The sequence below is a fragment of the Macrotis lagotis genome, chromosome 3 (assembly GCF_037893015.1).
Source record: "Macrotis lagotis isolate mMagLag1 chromosome 3, bilby.v1.9.chrom.fasta, whole genome shotgun sequence".
NCBI lineage: Eukaryota > Metazoa > Chordata > Mammalia > Peramelemorphia > Peramelidae > Macrotis > Macrotis lagotis.
The window spans coordinates 239,163,620-239,176,492 of NC_133660.1; the positions used below are offsets into that span (position 1 = coordinate 239,163,620).

Genomic DNA, 12,873 nt, shown 5'->3' on the forward strand with positions numbered 1-12,873 from the left:
AAGAGCTATAAAACCATGCCTATCTTTTGATTAAGAAATACCACTACTAGGTGTGTATCCCAAAGAGATAAAAAAAAAAAAACCAAAATGGAAAAGGACCTAAGTTACAAAAATATTTATAGCAACTCTTTTACTGCTAGCAAAGAATTGTCCATCAATTGTGGAATGGCTGAACAAGTTGTTATATATGATTGTAATGGAATACTGCTGTACTTTAAGAAATGATGAACAGGATACTCTCTGAAGGACATTGAAAGGCTTACATGAACCAGAACATTGTATACAGTAACAACAATACTGTATGATGAATAACTTAGTTATTCTTAGCAATGCAATAATCCAAAACAATTCCATAGAAGTTATGATGAAAGGTGCTGTCCATCTACAGAATAAGGGCTGGTAGAGCCTGAATTCAAATCAAAGATTCTTTTTCTTTACTTTCTTTATTTTTCTTGTTTTTGTCTGTGTTTTCTTTCATAGAATAATTTACATGGAACTGTGTTTTTTGCATCATTAGACATATAACTTATTTCAAATTGCTTACCTCCTCAATGGGGATAGAAAGAATTTGGAACTCAAAATTTGAAATGGAAAGAATGTTAAAATTACTTTTACATGTAATTGGGGAAAAATAAAATATTAAATAAGATTTTTAAAGATGAAGAATGGAGCTTCTTGCTATGGAGTGGATCTTATGAAGTTTGACATTGAGGTCCCCTCAGTACCTGCTTATTGTTTTATGCTTTGGAGTCTAAGAATATGGTAAAGATGTAAATTCTCAAAGCAAATGTCATCTCTCTCTCTACAGAGAGATTATCTGAAAGACTCTTCTCAATAGCAATGACTTCATCTCAAAAGAGCTCTGTCTCCTGATCTGGCCTCCTCTAGACTACAAGGAACAGAGCATGATGTCATTCCACCTGCTGGTCTCCTGGTCTGACCTTTTCTTGCCTTCTTCTAAACTGCCTCACTTGCTATTCCCTACTAGACAACATTCTTTGTCTCATCTACAGGCCTCTTTTCAGGTGGTATACCATTCTACCTCAACATTTGCAATTTTACTTGGTCAGAACTCCTTCTCACATCTCTTCTTCAGGTCCAACTTGGTCATCACAATTTCCTATCATTTAGTTTCAATTGCATTGTTATTGTACTTCTTTCTCTTTATATTGTTACTGTCATTTTATATTAATGGATTTCCCTGGTTCTGCTTTCTGTATCAGTTTATATATGTTTTCCCAAATTTTTCTTTATTAATCACTTTTCACAGTAGATTACCATTCCATTCCATTCATGTACATGTTTATGCCTTCTCTGCTTGCTGGGTGTCTACTTTGTTTCCAATCTTCTGTCACCACAGAAAAGCTTTAATAAATATGATAAGCTGCATGCTAGGTTTTTCTTTTTGTCACTAACCTCATTGGGGGTACAGTCCCACAAGTTGAATCTCTAGGTCAAAAGGTAGGGTTGCTTTAGATACTCTCTTTATATAATTCAACACTGACTTTCAGAATGGTAGGACCAATTCATAGCTCTAGCCATTTTTCCACAACTTCTCCAATATTTACTACTGCCATCTTTTGTCATTTTTGCCAATTTACTGGATGTTAAGATTTGCATTTCTCTTATTATTAGAGAATTAAAGCATTCTTTCATATACTTATGAATGATTTGAAATTCTGCTTTTGAGGTTTATTTGTTGATGTACTTAAGTTGCTCATTTGTAGGACAATAGTTTCTAGTCTCATATATTTCTCCTAGCTGCCTATATCTTGGATTTTCCTAAATCATAATTCATAAAAAGAAAGAATAGAAAAATATTTCACATGTTATATAAATAATAACTGTACCTATCCAATGCCAAACAAATAAAGTCCTATATATTCTAACAAGTCAGAGAAGAAAGGGATCTAAATGAAAATAATGCCTCTTCTGTGCTCTAAGCACCAGGATACTTTGTGTTCCATGAAACTTCCCCAAGAAGAAGGTGCTAAGCTAAAAAACTCTATATACTAAAATCACCAATTATCATTAAGATTTTCAAAAAGACTGTGGGGGTTGGGGGGAGGGAGACTAGATTAGGAGAAAAATTGTAATCAAAAAAATTTAAAAATTAAATAAAATTTTAAAAAGAACCATTAATACTGAAAAGTAATATATGTCTTTATTTCTCTCAAACACCAACATAATACTTTTGAATATTAGCCTATTAAAAATTTTTTAAAAACTATTTCATTAAATATATCTAGGGAAAATCTCAAGAAAATGTCACCAAACCCCTAGACTTAAGTGTCTTTTTTCCCTAGTAAAGATACATTATTTCTTTTTCATGTACCATTCTGCAGTGCCACGAAATTGTCAGTGGCTTCCCAAATAAAACCCAAGATGCTTTTAAACAAATTCTAAGTGTCGACACTCCTTTGACTCTGTTATAACATTATTTAATTTCTCCTATTCATTCAGGATGAAAATGAAGTGGAGAGAGAAATAGGCCTGGAGTCAGGAAGATATAAATTCAAATCCAGACTCAGACACTTATTAGTAATAAGGGCAACTCACTTAACCCCTATTGCCTGAGATCCTTCTCTGTAAAATGGGACACACCAGAGAAGGAAATGGCAACCACTCCAGGATCTTTGCCAGGAAAATCCCATCAACAGAGTCCATGGGATTATGTATGAAGATTTTTCATCTTTTTGTTCATGTCTTTTATGCAGTAGGCATTTAATAAATATCTGTTTTTAATTCAACACAATTGAAGAGAATTCGTACTACTAAGGTACTTTACCTGGAGGTTAATGTCCGCCTCATAGAAAGTTAGACATGAACAATAATGCCGATCTGAGTCAATATCTGTCAGGACAACCACGAAGAATGTTGGCTGCTTCCTTTCTCTGGACAGTTGCCATCCTCCAGGTTGGCAAAACTAATTGAAAAACATAAAAAAAGCAGTTTATAATTTAATTTTGAGGGAATAATGAAAAATTTAAACTACATAATTACTAAAGAAATATACAGGATATTCCAAAAGTTTTAGTGACATTTTAAACTAACAGCTTAGATACATTTTGCCATCCCTCTATATAGATATATATATAGAGAGATGCATAAGTAAATATACAGAAAGATATACATTTTATCATACGGGTATACACATGTTATGTTCACTCCTCCTTAAGTTTCTGTGAAATTTTCTTTAATTCAGTTATTAATGATATGGCTTTACTTGACCTAGATCAATAGCTTACATCATGAATTAAGTCAAATTTCACTTAGAAACTCATCTATCAACTGGCATTTTCATTAACATGTACATTATGAGAAAAACCTGAATTTTCCACAGACACCATTCTGAAGGAAGGCAAAAAATAAAGAGAAAGTTTTGGGTTTTTGAGAATGAGAAAAAAAGGATAGAATAGGTTGGTTTGGGGATAAAAGTTATCTAATTGCAATAAAATTAGGAGACAGCATCAAGTTTAGAAAGAAGATTGTCTAAAATTCACTCAGAGGCTCAAAAACTTAATTTTCAGCTCAGCATAAATAAAAATAATAATTTAGGAATGTTCCTCAAAATATGTGTATAAGAAAATAGAATTGAAATTTATTTTGAAGTACTATCTGATTCTCTGATCTCATTAGCATGATTGTACTCTAATAAGTAACTTTTTATTCCCACTAATAACAGCTCACACATTTCTTTTTTGCCCAATTGCTATTTTGTTTTATGTTTCCAATTACATGTTATGAAAGTTTTTCCACATTCACATGCATATGCATATTTATAGATTACATAATTTCCTTCCACCCTCCCTTCCCCCTCCTCAATGCAAACAGTCTGGTGCACATTGGTACATATACATTTGTATTTAAATTTTTTAAAGATTAGCTGTTTTCTGTATGAGGAATTAGGACTAAGGGAAAAGAATGAAAACTATGAAATAGGAAAGAAAAACATAAGAGAAATTTTTAAAAAGTGAAAGTAGTGTTCATTCAGATTTCGTAGATTTTTCTTTCTTTTGTTTTGTCTTCATCTGGATGTGGAATGCATTGTCTGTAACAGGTCTTCCAGGGTTGTCCTAGCTCTCTGAACTGCTGAGAGGAGCTGCATCCATCTAGGTAAATTAATTCCCAATGTTGTTGTTAATGTCTACAATGTTCTCTTGGTTCTGCTCCCTTCACTCAGCATCAGTTCCTGCAATTCATTCCATACTTCTCTAGAATTTGACTATTCGTGGCTTCTTATAAAGCAGTAATACTCCATAATGTTCATATACCCTTTCAGTCATTCCCCAATTGATGGGCATTCCTCCAATTTCCAATTTTTTGCCTCTGCAAAAAGGAACAGCTCACATTTCTAAAGTGCAATGAAGTTTAGCAAACATTTTTCTCACAACTCAGCAATATCTTTATGCCCTGTCTACTTCTCTTTATTGGCATTCCTGATCACAAAATCTTTCCTATTAGCAACTTTTCATTTCTATCTCCCATTAACCTACATAGAAAAACAGGTAGCTCAATAAAGTAATAATACAGTTCCAATCAATTTCCCTAATTTTTCTTAATTTTAAAGTAGGGATCAATATTTATAACTATCTCCAACTTAAAACAAAGATCTACACTTTTCAAATTAAGAAGATCTGTCTAAATGCAAAAAAAAAAAAAACCCATCAACAAACAAACAAAATTTTCTACTTTTGAGAAAACATTTACAAGCTCTCAGATAATGAAAATCCTTATGACAGAGACTCCCCCAAGGCAGGATGAATTCTTTTAGGCTTCTTAGGCTTTTTTTTTTTTTTTTTTGGTAAGGCAAATGGAGTTACGTGGCTTGCCCAAGGCCACACAGCTAGGCAATTATTAAGTATCTAAGGTCACATTTGAACTCAGGTACTCCTGACTCCAGGGCCAGAGCTCTATCCACTGCGCCACCTAGCCGCCCCAGGATGAATTCTTAAGCTGCTTCTGGACTTTTTGCTACCTGATGGCTTAGAAATCCTCCCACATTCTCTTACTCTCCCTAAAATAGAAAAAAAGAAAATCCTAGGAAAATCTGCATATAGCAGAGCTCAATTCCATCCTTGTAAAGGAAGAGACCATTGCATATCAAGGACAGCATTATTAAAGACAAGGCAATGTTTATAAAGCTTCTACTAAGAGTTGGCAATAAGACAAAAACAATTCAAAAAGATGAATAAAGTTCCCAAATAGCATGTTGTTTGAAAATCAATATAACAATATAACAATCAATATAAAATCCTGCAAGAAGGTTCAAAAATCAATTAAGGAAGGGGTGGCTAGGTGGTGCAGTGGATAGAGCACCCCTGGAGTCAGGAGTACCTGAGTTCAAATCCCATTACTTAGCTGTGTGGCCTTGGGCAAGCCACTTAACCCCATTTGCCTTGCAAAAAAAACCCCTAAAAATCAATTAAGGAAGTACAAATTGAGGGAAAAGGCTTGGCAATAGTTCAAATGAAAAGGGGGGGGGGCAATTTAGGTGATTACAGACTTACATGAGTCAATGATATAATTTCCAGAAAAATTAAAACAATTTTAGGCTGCAGAAGAATTTTCCAAGTACCTAGAACATAGGAAATAATAATCATTTCCTACTCTGTTCTAATCAGTCAGAATCTGGAAAGTATTAGAAACTGGACACTACAGTTTAAAAAGAATTATACTATATATATGAGGCCATCAAAAGGAAGTCAACCAAAACAGTAGCAGACAGGGAATATTCATGACAGAGAACAGGATTAAGGGGAGATGTGAGTGCTGTCCCCAAACAGTGAAGAGCTACCATGATAGAACAATCCATTGCTGCACTTTGCTCAACTCAAATGACAGGCAGAATTTTGGGTTCAGGGATGAGTACTACATTTTAAGATGAATTTTGACTGACTAGAAAACATTCAAAGATAGAGTAACTAGGTTAGTAAAGGGGCCTGATCAATGGTGATCAGTTTTTTTAATTTATTTTTTATTTTTTATTTTTTTTTTAGGTTTTTTGCAAATGGGGTTAAGTGGCTTGCCCAAGGCCACACAGCTAGGTAATTATTAAGTGTCTGAGACCAGATTTGAACCCAGGTACTCCTGACCCCAAGCCTGGTGCTTTATCCACTATGCCACCTAGCCGCCCCTGATCAGTTTTTTTTTTAAATGGAATGTTTAGCTTGGAGAAAAGAAGAATTCAGAGGGAGGGAGGCAAGAATACATATCTTTAAGTACTTAAAATGTTCTCATGTGTAAGTTCAGCCTATAGGATTCTAAATTTAGAGATCAAATGAACCTCAGAGGTCATCTCAACCTGTGCCCTTATTTTACAAATAGTTTAATCTTTGTCTTTGAGAAGCAAAGTGATCTTTCCAAGATCACAGACATAGAAGCCCCAGGGCCAGGATTACAGCAGATTCTTTGATTCTAAATCTGGATCTTTTTTCACTTTTCTGTTTGTCCCAGAAGGAAGAAATGAGAATGAAGTTTAAAAGATAATAGGGTCAAATTTAGCTTTGTTTTATGGAAAAACTTGTTAAAAATTAGAGCTATTGGAAAGACTGCCTCGTAGGTAGTGAGTTTTTCAGTCCAAGAGGGGTCAAAGCCATGGCATGATGAGAGGTGAGTCAGTATTAGTACACCAAAAAGTACACGGGCCCAGAGGGCTGTGATGTTGAGTCACAAGGTTATTTTGGCTTTTATAAAAATTGAGATCAAAATATGTTAGAGCAACAAGGAATTTTAGATATCATCAAGCATTCTTTTCATTTTATAGATGAGGCTAACTTGCCTAAAGAGAAGAGTCCAGATCTTGAATCCAGATCTTCTGACTTCAAATCCAAAGCTCTTTCACCCCAAAATATAAATGATAACAAGAGCTAGTAGTTACGCAATCCTCAGACAAATCTGACTTCCTTTAAGCTTCACAAAGTGGGGGAGTTTTATCGATGAAGAGTGTTCTTGACTCCAGAACAGCCTCAAAATGCTGGGCCACCTCACTGCCCAGAGACACAGTTTCAAAGGGAGAAAGATTTGGGTCCAAGTCCTCCCTCCCCCATCCCAGGGCAACATGACCCTGCTTGGTTGCCAAACATCTCTCCAAGGCTGGTCTGCAGTAGGAGAGAAGGCACTCCTTCCCAAGAGCCCCCCCCCCTTTTCAGTCTAGTCTCTGACTTGTCAGGACCCCTTTGGGGGTCTTCTTGGCTGTACTGGAGAGCTTGCTGTTTCCTTTTCTGGTTCATGTGACAGTTGAGTAATTGAGGCAAGCAGGGTCACAGAGCTAGGAAGAGTCTGAGGCCTGTGCTTTATCTACTGCACCATGCAACTGCTCAGGAGCTCCCTATGGGGACGAAATCTCAAAGACCATGCAACATGGAGGGAACTTGGAAGGGAAGACAAAGGAAAGAGAGGAGAGGGAAGAAGAAAAGAAGAATGGAGACAAAGACCATGTTCCTTCCTCCCTTTCCATCTCCACCAATCTAGTGTAGATTAGGCCTGATTGAAGACTACAGTCTTGTGTGTGTGTGTGTGTGTGTGTGTGTGTGTATGTGTATGTTTCTGTGGATATAAACATTATGCATTTTACATTTATTTTTCCGTTCTAAAGAGTTTTCATTTTATAGCACAGCATATGCCTGGGTCAGGATGAGAAATTTTAGCAACCTAGATTGTGGTTCATGAGGGAGGAGTCATTGGAAAGATTTTAACATTGTCTTATACCAGCTTTTTCCTGTGTTCATTAAACTTTTCATTATTCATTCCATTTTCCAAGAATCTTGATATAAGGCAAAAATCTGTCTACACAGAAGACATGACTCACTAATCTCCTTCACTGTAAAGTAATTAATTACTTGATAGCAGTCAGTTTTATTTGAGCTTGTCTAATAAGCTGTTTCTGAGACTACAGGTCCCTTGGCTAAATTGACCAATGAACTACTGAGTATCAAAGATATACCCTGACCATAGTGGTGTGTTACCAACTCCTTAGTTTTTTTTTCCAATAAATTCTCAAATTTTCAATGAAGTTCATATAAGATAAGTATTTTTGAGTTTTTAAAAACAGGAAAGCTGAATGCATTTGTACAGCTATAATGATTTTATTCTACTGAAGGTATACTTAATGTAAAACAAAATAATTCCACATAAGAAGATGGAGCTAGTATTTCAGCACTATTATTTATATGCATCAGTACTGCCTTATAAATAAAACTGAAAAAGCATGAAATATGATGCTTTATATGCTATAAATTCAAGAGAAAGAAAAATAAAACAAATAACCTTACAAGTTAATGGCAAAGCTGTCTATCATTCTAAAATTGTCTTTGCATATCATATCTAGTTTCCTGAGTTTTACCCATTTCCTCACCTCCATAGCACAAAAACTTTTAAATTACCCTATGAATTTCACTAATTTTAAAATAAAAATGAAATAATTTGCAAATTTAAAAAAGGCTGTGCCAAAATTTCATCTTTTAAAGGTCAAAATGACTTCCTTGCCTCCAAAAGCAGAATATTACCCATCACAGATCATAACTCTTCACCTTACTGGATATATATTGTCTTCTCTACAACACAAAAGAAATAGGTCAAGAATGAGTCAAGAGAAATTTCAGAGAAAACTATGATGCCATAAATTATAATTTTTCCTATAAAAAATTCAAACTTGCCATATTATATAATAGAGTAGAAGTGATGTAAGCTGGAAAGCTGGTTCTATATTTTTGCTATTAAGTCTTCTGTAAGAGCCTTACTGTATAGACATTTGTGGTTTGCTGTGAAATTTTGCAAGGTATGGAGGCAAAATTAGTCCTGCCTATACAAGTAACATTTTAAGATACCAAACCCATTTGTTCAGTAGAAGAAAGAAATGTTTTTCTATTACGCAGTAGAGCTTTGTTTCAAAAATAATTTTAGAAGGATATAAATTAATTGCTTTAACCTCTATATCCTCTTCAAACTTGCTAACTCATCCAAAACAAGTGAATGATAGGATAAGATACTTGAATATTACAGCTTCCTCATATACCTTTGAGTTCAAGTTTCAGTAAATTCTCTCATTGTATCTCAGAGCACCCTGGCCTACCTCTCCATGAGGTCCTTCCTCTACATTTTACACAGTAACAGATTTGATTTGTGACAATGCCCTTATCTTGCCTTTAATTATTATATCACTGTCTCTCTCTGAGAGCACTCTTATGCCAGGGTTATTGAGTCACAAAATCATTTCTTCAGATACAGAAGATCTAAATGATCATTACAAGCAAAAAAGAAACAAAAACCCCCAACAAATCACTCATCATAGGACTAAGTCTTTATACCACAATATTAGACAACCTAGTTATTTCAACAATAAGTTACCCCCCATTGTGATATTTAAAGAAGAAATGGGCATTATAATTCTTGAATTTGTACATAAGATTCTACTAGAGATATGTAAGAATGTTTAGACAGCTGGTAAAGAGATAGGTCATTGAAAGACTGTGAACAAAATAATAAGGATTGTGCAAACAGGATAAAAAGAGGATTTTCCCCCTAATGCCTTTAATGGCAAACAGGAAGAAATATGCTATCACAGGTGCAGGACTTAAAATGGTGAAAACTAGACATCAAAACTAACTATCACAAATCTTACACTCTTCATTGTTATTAAGAACAGCAATATTTTGATGGAGTGCTTCATTATAAAAAAATACTGTTGCAAATGTTACAAAATAATTTTGCTTTCACACAAGTATTATGCTTTTTCTAGGAAAATGTTTGCTACAAATGATCCTAAATGGATTGCCAGAAGATGTATAGCGTTTCTATGATTATTCAACATAACAAATTTGCCAAAGCTACTACAGATCTCTTATTAAGCTATCTCATATTAAGCGTCATGAAATTGGAATACGTTGTCTTTGGGAAAAAACAAAAACAAAGCCCTTGTCTTTGGTGAAGTTTGTATTTAATGTTAAGCAAATATCAACACTTATTAGATTTTTTAAAACAATAATGACTTGGTCTCATATTCATAAATGTTTCCTTGGTGTAGATATCTTTGATCTAAATCATGATACATGTTACATCAAGAGATTAAATAATGCTAAGGAAAAATTTGTCTAAAGAACAGACATGGTAACAAAGCATGGTTCTCTGCCTGGTTGACCCTTGTCAGCTATATAATTTATTATGCCATCATCAGGCCTGAAAAGAGAATAAAAAAAGTTCAGATTTTTCAGAATCGAAAGGAACCAACTCTTCCAGAATATCTCCACTAAAACCAATAACAACTCTTGGTTGAATGTGGCATTTATTACCAGGACATTTTTAAATTCAAGTCATAGGGACCATTGCTTTTGTTTTTTATTTATTTTTCCTCAACCTGCTGTTTTTTCAATGTTATAGGGTTATATTACTAAATTTTGAACTAAAAAATGCCTTTACATAATTTGTGCATTGAGTTAATTTATATAAATTTTTGTATGCTGTCTCAATGCTCTCATATAATAGCAGAAAACTGAAATGTATCAGTCATCTTAAAAGTTGAGAAACATAGCTCTCAAGAACTACATTAAGACCTATTGCTGTTCTTAATGACAATGAAAGGTATATGATTTATTAGATAGCTAGTTGTAGTTCTTAATAGTTGAGGAAATGTAATGTCTTGTACATCATTGTGCAAGGAAAAATAAAATTTCTGCAAGTAAATTGGGTGGAAAGGGATATGGAAGCAGTAAGTACTGTTTCATTTTTGCCTTTATATCCCCCATGCTAATCACATAGTAAGCACTTAGCAAATACATGTTAGTTGACTGAAGGCTATGAAAGCAAGGCTCAAGCTACCCAAGTTAGAAAATCTATGATAAGGTACCAGTATTTTATCTGCTATCTAAGGTCTACTAAGGCCTAGACTACCTAAGAACAAAGAAGGTCATAATTAGCAGTGTGGTCTTTAGTTGATAAAGTCTTTTGCCAAGTTAACCTCCCTGGGTTTCTTTCTTTATCTACAAAAAAGAAAAGTCTATTCTCAATGGCCTTTCAGAAATCCCTTCCAGCCATATATCTTCAGTTCCATGATCCTAAGTCTGTAACCTAAAGGCAATGAATTTGACTTCAAATCCTGGTCAAATTCTAGAATGCGTGATTTAAAAAAAAATGGGGGGGGGGCGGTGCAGTTAGTCGGCACAGTTGATAGAGCACCAGCCCTGGAGTCAGGAGGATCTGAGTTCAAATCCAATCTCAGACGTTTGATACTTACTACCTATGTGACCCTGGGCCAGTCACTTAACCCCATTGCCTTGAAAAATTAAGAAAAAAATACATGCATACATACATATATATATATATATATATATATATATGTATAGTGCTGATATATTTTAATTTTATGTGACCTTCATTTGTGAATGCCCATATATATTTGTGGGAAGGGGTGTGTGTGTGTGTGTGTGTGTGTGTGTGTGTGTGTATATATATGTTTATGTCTATGTCTATGTCTATGTCTATATCTATATCTATCTATATCTATCTATATATCCCCTTTCTTCCCCAACTCCTGGCCCTCTGGAAACCATTCCTTACAACAAAGAATAAAAGGGGAGGAGAAAACAATAAGTATTTCAAGTAAGTCTGACAGTATTTGTAATGTTTTGCACCCAAAGATCCCCATTTTTACAATGAAATTAAATGAGGGTTTTTATTTAAATCCCATCTTCAAGACAAATACTATTTTCATTTTCCTCAATCTTCTCAAATTGGGGGGGGTTGATTTGTATTTCTTTTTATACTACTCATTTGGGACAATCTTTCACTTAGGGTTTTTAACAGTTTGGAATTCTTTTGAGAATCATTTATTTTTGAGGTGCCACTGGTTCTCTCATCTTAAATAATCATGTTAAATCTCGATAAAACTTGGGTTATTAAACCCTTATCAGAGATCGATGATATGAAGATATTTTTATCCAAAGTTCTTCTTATCTGAGCTACATTGATTTTGTTTATGCAAGTTTTTTTCATTTCATCTAAATTAGATGTTTTTATTTTTTGTCATCATCTCTATCTCTTGCTTAGTTGTGACTTTTTCCCTTGATCATATCTTTGAAAGGTACCTGATTGTGTTCTCTTCTAATGTTTTATAGTATGACCTTTATGTTGAGGCTACAAATTCATTTTAAATTTAATGTATTAAATAGTGCAAGATGTCAGTAAAAATCTAATTTTTATAATATATTATTAAAGAAATGATTAGTGAATATCTACAAAAGGAAACAATTAAGCCCAAGGATTTCACACAGCTTCATTAATCACAAGTGACATCAGAAGTTTTTGTAGAAGGAGGTAGGTTGCAACAGGTTACTAAAACAAGTAGTTAAAAGAATGCTACAGATATGATTTACCTCAATTTTAGTGAAACAGGATAAAAATTCTCATGTTACTTTTGTGAAAAGGATGGAGAAATGTGGATAACTTGACAGTATGGCTGGATGGAATCAGAAATAAATCCATTAATGATTGTGACACAAAGAGTAATCATAAATAATTTTAATGTTAGCTTTGGATCATGATCTAGTAAGAGTGCTTTTCTGAGTTAAAGGAGGTACCGCTCTTCAGTTGTTCATCTGAAAAAGAGCCAGGGATTTAAATAGACTGAAAGTTCAGTTTAAAGTAATAGCGTGAGAGTGTAGCCAAGAAAGCTAACATCATCTGAGGCTGCCTTGAGGGACACATTTTCCAGATAAGAGGGGTGACTGTCTCCTTGTACAGTGTACTGGTCAGGCCTATGTTCAATCTGTTTCAGTGATAAATTTTAGGAAGGACAAAAATAAACTGAAAAGCAAAAGAGATCAAATGAAATAAAATTTATTAGTGTTTAGCACATAGCAGTTTCCATATAAATTCACA

General features: G+C 34.2%; 1 protein-coding gene across 3 annotated transcripts in view; it reads right to left on the reverse strand.

Moving 5' to 3' along the window:
* The window catches only part of SBF2 (SET binding factor 2), a 483,290-nt gene that overhangs the window by 303,486 nt on the left and 166,931 nt on the right, over positions 1-12,873 (reverse strand). For all 3 annotated transcript variants that reach the window (XM_074230291.1, XM_074230290.1, XM_074230292.1), the window contains exon 3: positions 2,789-2,926. In XM_074230291.1, coding sequence (XP_074086392.1) covers positions 2,789-2,926 — 138 coding nt within the window. The remainder of the gene's footprint in view (positions 1-2,788; positions 2,927-12,873) is intronic.